General features: G+C 50.8%; 1 protein-coding gene across 1 annotated transcript in view; it reads right to left on the minus strand.

Moving 5' to 3' along the window:
• cfap77 (cilia and flagella associated protein 77) overlaps positions 1–6,774 on the minus strand; it is a gene marked incomplete at both ends in the record, with an annotated part of 8,243 nt that extends 1,469 nt beyond the window's left edge. The window contains 6 exons of the mRNA XM_083912831.1: positions 1,856–1,957; positions 2,042–2,182; positions 2,253–2,358; positions 2,447–2,690; positions 5,241–5,343; positions 6,712–6,774. Of these exons, the coding sequence (XP_083768957.1) occupies positions 1,856–1,957; positions 2,042–2,182; positions 2,253–2,358; positions 2,447–2,690; positions 5,241–5,343; positions 6,712–6,774 (759 nt within the window). The remainder of the gene's footprint in view (positions 1–1,855; positions 1,958–2,041; positions 2,183–2,252; positions 2,359–2,446; positions 2,691–5,240; positions 5,344–6,711) is intronic.
• Between the last annotated feature and the right edge of the window lie 726 nt (positions 6,775–7,500).

Below are 7,500 nucleotides of genomic sequence, written 5' to 3' on the forward strand. Positions count from 1 at the left end.
TGCTCCTAGAGGACACTTTAACACACGTTTATGCTCCTAGAGGACACTTTAGCACACGTTTATGCTCCTAGAGGACACTTTATCACACGTTTATGCTCCTAGAGGACACTTTAGCACACGTTTATGCTCCTAGAGGACACTTTAACACACGTTTATGCTCCTAGAGGACACTTTAGCACACGTTTATGCTCCTAGAGGACACTTTAACACACGTTTATGCTCCTAGAGGACACTTTAACACACGTTTATGCTCCTAGAGGACACTTTAGCACACGTCTATGCTCCTAGAGGACACTTTAGCACACGTTTATGCTCCTAGAGGACACTTTAGCACACGTCTATGCTCCTAGAGGACACTTTAGCACACGCTTATGCTCCTAGAGGACACTTTAACACACGTTTATGCTCCTAGAGGACACTTTAGCACACGTTTATGCTCCTAGAGGACACTTTAACACACGTTTATGCTCCTAGAGGACACTTTAGCACACGTTTATGCTCCTAGAGGACACTTTAGCACACGTTTATGCTCCTAGAGGACACTTTAACACACGTTTATGCTCCTAGAGGACACTTTAACACACGTTTATGCTCCTAGAGGACACTTTAGCACACGTTTATGCTCCTAGAGGACACTTTAGCACACGTTTAGTCTCCTAGAGGACACTTTAGCACACGTTTATGCTCCTAGAGGACACTTTAACACACGTTTATGCTCCTAGAGGACACTTTAACACACGTTTATGCTCCTAGAGGAACCTTTAACACACGTTTATGCTCCTAGAGGACACTTCAACACACGTTTATGCTCCTAGAGGACACTTTAACACACGTTAATGCTCCTAGAGGACACTTTAACACACGTTTATGCTCCTAGAGGACACTTTGACACACGTTTATGCTCCTAGAGGACACTTTAACACACGTTTATGCTCCTAGAGGACACTTTAGCACACGTTTATGCTCCTAGAGGACACTTTAACACACGTTTATGCTCCTAGAGGACACTTTAGCACACGTTTATGCTCCTAGAGGACACTTTAACACACGTTTATGCTCCTAGAGGACACTTTAACACACGTTTATGCTCCTAGAGGACACTTTAACACACGTTTATGCTCCTAGAGGACACTTTAACACACGTTTATGCTCCTAGAGGACACTTTAACACACGTTTATGCTCCTAGAGGACACTTTAACACACGTTTATGCTGCTAGAGGACACTTTAACACACGTTTATGCTCCTAGAGGACACTTTAACACACGTTTATGCTCCTAGAGGACACTTTAGCACACGTTTATGCTCCTAGAGGACACTTTAGCACACGTTTATGCTCCTAGAGGACACTTTAGCACACGTTTATGCTCCTAGAGGACACTTTAACACACGTTTACGCTCCTAGAGGACACTTTAACACACGTTTATGCTCCTAGAGGACACTTTAACACACGTTTATGCTCCTAGAGGACACTTTAGCACACGTTTATGCTCCTAGAGGACACTTTAACACACGTTTATGCTCCTAGAGGACACTTTAGCACACGTTTATGCTCCTAGAGGACACTTTAGCACACGTTTATGCTCCTAGAGGACACTTTAGCACACGTTTATGCTCCTAGAGGACACTTTAACACACGTTTATGCTCCTAGAGGACACTTTAACACACGTTTATGCTCCTACACTTTAACACACGTTTATGCTCCTAGAGGACACTTTAGCACACGTTTATGCTCCTAGAGGACACTTTAACACACGTTTATGCTCCTAGAGGACACTTTAACACACGTTTACGACGGCGTCACCGAGGGAAACGACTCTGATTGGCTGTGGAAGAGGAACAGGAAGTTGTTACCTTCGTGAAGCGAGGCGGCGTGAACGGCGTCTGTGTGACGGGCAGAGCGTGGCTCCGCCTCAACAGGCTGGTCCTGGTGTCAGGGATACTTCCTGGTTTGATCTACACACACACACACACACACACACACACACAGACACATACACACACACACACACTAAATGTTAGATTTACACTTCACAAGACGATGACGTCACTGTCCTGGGCGATGACATCACTGTCGTGGACGATGACATCACTGTCCTGGACAATGACATCACCGTCCTGGACGATGACATCACTGTCCTGGACGATGACATCACTGTCCTGGACGATGACATCACTGTCCTGGACAATGACATCACTGTCCTGGGTGATGACATCACTGTCCGGGGCGATGACATCACTGGGCTCTCACCCTCTGCAGCTGGCTTTGGTCGCCGGTTTGGTTCCTGCTCAGCTGTTCGTCCATCCAGCGGCGAGCGTACTGATGAGAGAGGAGGTCCGCCAGAGGAGACGGCGCCCTGAGGGACGGGTCCATGAGCACGTCAGTCACCATCAGTCACAATCACAGGTCAAAGGTCAAAGATCAGCCGTGTGGTGTTTTCTGACCTGGTCGTGACTCCGAACGTGATGTCAGGCACCGGCGGGCGCCGCGACGCTCCGCCCTGCTGCTGTTTCGGGGGCGGGCTGTGGCTCCTGGCCCGGCCCCTCTGAGCCCGGTACTGACTCAGCTCTTTGGACGTCACCAGACCGGACTTCACCGCGTCCCGGTTCAGAGTCACGAAGTCCGTAACGGGCGGTCGATGAGGAGCCGAGTCTCCACGTCTGGACTGAACCCTCCAACTGGACAGAACTGAGACGACAGAGACCAGAAACTACATCTCCCAGCAGCTCAGAGACCAGAAACTACAACTCCCAGCAGCTCAGAGACCAGAAACTACAACTCCCAACAACACAGAGACCAGAAACTACAACTCCCAACAACACAGAGACCAGAAACTACAACTCCCAGCAGCTCAGAGACCAGAAACTACAACTCCCAACAACACAGAGACCAGAAACTACAACTCCCAACAACACAGAGACCAGAAACTACAACTTCCAACAGCTCAGAGACCAGAAACTACAACTCCCAACAGCTCAGAGACCAGAAACTACAACTCCCAACAGCTCAGAGACCAAAAACTACAACTCCCAACAGCTCAGAGACCAAAAACTACAACTCCCAACAGCTCAGAGACCAAAAACTACAACTCCCAACAGCTCAGAGACCAAAAACTACAACTCCCAACAGCTCAGAGACCAGAAACTACAACTCCCAACAACACAGAGACCAGAAACTACAACTTCCAACAGCTCAGAGACCAGAAACTACAACTCCCAACAGCTCAGAGACCAGAAACTACAACTCCCAACAGCTCAGAGACCAGAAACTACAACTCCCAACAACACAGAGACCAGAAACTACAACTCCCAACAACACAGAGACCAGAAACTACAACTCCCAGCAGCTCAGAGACCAGAAACTACAACTTCCAACAGCTCAGAGACCAGAAACTACAACTCCCAACAGCTCAGAGACCAGAAACTACAACTCCCAACAGCTCAGAGACCAGAAACTACAACTCCCAACAACACAGAGACCAGAAACTACAACTCCCAGCAGCTCAGAGACCAGAAACTACAACTCCCAACAACACAGAGACCAGAAACTACAACTCCCAACAACACAGAGACCAGAAACTACAACTCCCAACAACACAGAGACCAGAAACTACAACTCCCAGCAGCTCAGAGACCAGAAACTACAACTTCCAACAGCTCAGAGACCAGAAACTACAACTCCCAACAGCTCAGAGACCAGAAACTACAACTCCCAACAACACAGAGACCAGAAACTACAACTCCCAACAACACAGAGACCAGAAACTACAACTCCCAACAGCTCAGAGACCAGAAACTACAACTCCCAACAACACAGGGACCAGAAACTACAACTCCCAACAGCTCAGAGACCAGAAACTACAACTCCCAACAACACAGAGACCAGAAACTACAACTCCCAACAGCTCAGAGACCAGAAACTACAACTCCCAACAACACAGGGACCAGAAACTACAACTCCCAACAGCTCAGAGACCAGAAACTACAACTCCCAGCAGCTCAGAGACCAGAAACTACAACTTCCAACAGCTCAGAGACCAGAAACTACAACTCCCAACAGCTCAGAGACCAGAAACTACAACTCCCAACAGCTCAGAGACCAGAAACTACAACTCCCAACAGCTCAGAGACCAGAAACTACAACTCCCAACAACACAGAGACCAGAAACTACAACTCCCAACAACACAGGGACCAGAAACTACAACTCCCAGCAGCTCAGAGACCAGAAACTACAACTTCCAACAGCTCAGAGACCAGAAACTACAACTCCCAACAGCTCAGAGACCAGAAACTACAACTCCCAACAGCTCAGAGACCAGAAACTACAACTCCCAACAACACAGAGACCAGAAACTACAACTCCCAGCAGCTCAGAGACCAGAAACTACAACTCCCAACAACACAGAGACCAGAAACTACAACTCCCAACAACACAGAGACCAGAAACTACAACTCCCAACAACACAGAGACCAGAAACTACAACTCCCAGCAGCTCAGAGACCAGAAACTACAACTTCCAACAGCTCAGAGACCAGAAACTACAACTCCCAACAGCTCAGAGACCAGAAACTACAACTCCCAACAACACAGAGACCAGAAACTACAACTCCCAACAACACAGAGACCAGAAACTACAACTCCCAGCAGCTCAGAGACCAGAAACTACAACTCCCAACAACACAGAGACCAGAAACTACAACTCCCAACAGCTCAGAGACCAGAAACTACAACTCCCAACAACACAGGGACCAGAAACTACAACTCTCAACAGCTCAGAGACCAGAAACTACAACTCCCAACAGCTCAGAGACCAGAAACTACAACTCCCAGCAGCTCAGAGACCAGAAACTACAACTTCCAACAGCTCAGAGACCAGAAACTACAACTCCCAACAGCTCAGAGACCAGAAACTACAACTCCCAACAGCTCAGAGACCAGAAACTACAACTCCCAACAGCTCAGAGACCAGAAACTACAACTCCCAACAACACAGAGACCAGAAACTACAACTCCCAACAACACAGAGGTATAAATACATTTTTGAAAGTTTGGAACCTCTGGACCCAGGTTTGGGTGAGAAATGCTAACATGTTTATCCACAGCTAACAACGTGCTAATGCTATCAGTCTGCAGGTGATGTGAGTGTTCGATGCTAAAGCTACATGCTAATGCTATCAGTCTGCAGGTGATGTGAGTGTTCGATGCTAAAGCTACATGCTAATGTGGGCGGGGCTTACCTTCAGACACGCCCCCGTCTCGGAGCGAACTGCTGCTGACGCCGTAGGTGAAGTCCGGACCAGGAACCGCCAGACCTCTGGACCTGGACCGACCCAGGGACGCCTGAACACAACACCATCTTCATTATCACCATCTTCATCATCATCATCATCATCATCATCATCATCATCATCATCTCAAACCCCCGGCTGAGCGCCGCGGTGTTGGAGTTGACCCCGGTGGACCAGAGGGTGGCCTCCTTACGCCTGCGGGTGGTGGGGGGGGGCTCTGACTGTTGTTGGTGCAGATGCAGTGAACAGCAGTTCAGAGTCTGGGGCCTTCTTGGAGACCCTGAATGGAGTCCTGCATGGGGCTCCAGTAGGGGACTCCAGAGTCCTGCTGGGAGACTTCAACGCCCACGTGGGCAACGATGGAGACACCTGGAGAGGCTGATTGGGAGGAACGGCCTCCCTGATCTAAACCCCAGCGTCTGGTGTTAGACTTGTGTGCTGGTCCTGGATCCTCTTTAACAAACACCATGTTGGAACAGAAGGAGGCTCAGAAGTGGACCTGGTTCCAGAGCACACTAGGCCAAAGGTCCAGGATCCAGTCTGTGATGGTCTCATCTGATCTGAGGCCGGATGTTTTGGACACTCGGGTGAAGAGAGGGGCAGAGCTGTCAGCTGATCACCATCTGGGGATGAGTGGGTCAGAGGACGGGGAAGGTTCTGGACAGACCGGGTAAACCCAAACCAGTAGTGCGGGTGAACTGGGACCGTCTGGAGGAGGCCCCTGTCCCAGAGACCTTCACCTCACACCTCCGGAGGAGCTTGTCTGGCGTCCCTGTGGAGGTTGGGGGCATCGAACCGGAGCGGGCGATGTTCAAAGCTTCCACTGCTGAAGCTGCAGCGGTGAGCTGTGGCCTCAAGGTCTCAGGTGCCTCAAGGGGCGGGGACCTGTGGGGACCTCAGAACCACCTCCGGAGTCTTCTGGGAGACCAGATCCTGAAGGCCTCCTTCTTCAGGGGGACCCCTGACCCCCGGGGTCCACCACGGTGCTCCAGGGTCCCCGCCCCTTGAGGCACCTGAGACCTTGAGGCCACAGCTCACCGAAGTCTCCCAGCAGGACTCTGGAGTCCCCTACTGGAGCCCCATGCAGGACTCCATTCAGGGTCCAAGAAGGCCCCAGACTCTGAACTGCTGTTCGCTGCATCTGCACCAACAACAGTCAGAGTCCCCCCCCCACCACCCGCAGGCGTAAGGAGGCCACCCTCTGGTCCACCGGGGTCAACTCCAACACCGCGGCGCTCAGCCGGGGGTTTGAGAGTCTCCCCACACCCGCCCGGCCCCTCACACCCTGGGCCCCTCCAGAGAAGACCAGGGTCCAACCCCTATCCAGGAGCACGGGTCCAGATCCAGACTGTGTGTGGAGGTGAGCCCCCCCCCCCCCCCCCCCCCCCCCCCTCAGAGAGGTGACGCTCACACACTTTACCTTGATGTGCAGCGGATTGGTCAACATGGAGTCTCTGACCACGCCCACTCTGGGGGACGACATGAGTGAGGAAGAGGAGGACGAAGGTTCCTGCAGGAGTCATGGAAACAGATTCATCTTTAACCAAACACTCAAACAATAACAGGTCCTGGATCAGGTCTCAGGGGCAGCAGCTCCAGCCTCTGATCCTGGATCAGGTCTCAGGGGCAGCAGCTCCAGCCTCTGGTCCTGGATCAGGTCTCAGGGGCAGCAGCTCCAGCCTCTGGTCCTGGATCAGGTCTCAGGGGCAGCAGCTCCAGCCTCTGGTCCTGGATCAGGTCTCAGGGGCAGCAGCTCCAGCCTCTGGTCCTGGATCAGGTCTCAGGGGCAGCAGCTCCAGCCTCTGGTCCTGGATCAGGTCTCAGGGGCAGCAGCTCCAGCCTCTGGTCCTGGATCTGATCCTGGATCAGGTCTCTGGATCATTAATTAAAGTATTAAAGTGAACTTCACCTGTTTTTCCGTGTCCTCCGTTGTCGCGCTGCTCGGTTGCTATGGTAACAGGACGCTAAACCGTGACGTAGCTCTGACGCAGAAAAAACAAACAACAACCGGAAGTTTCAACTGAAAGTTGACGTCACTTCTTCAGCTTTTATCGATAGTTTAAATAATAACAATAAAGTTTTAAAAATTACAATATTTAAAATAAAAACACGGAGAGCGTCACGGACACCGGAAGTGACGTGTGTGGGAGAGCTGTGCTGCGTTCAAGGAACGTGGGAAGTTTCACCACAAAGATTCAAAACGTTTTTA

This window comes from Echiichthys vipera (assembly GCF_963691815.1).
Source record: "Echiichthys vipera genome assembly, chromosome: 4".
Taxonomy (NCBI): Eukaryota; Metazoa; Chordata; class Actinopteri; order Perciformes; family Trachinidae; genus Echiichthys; species Echiichthys vipera.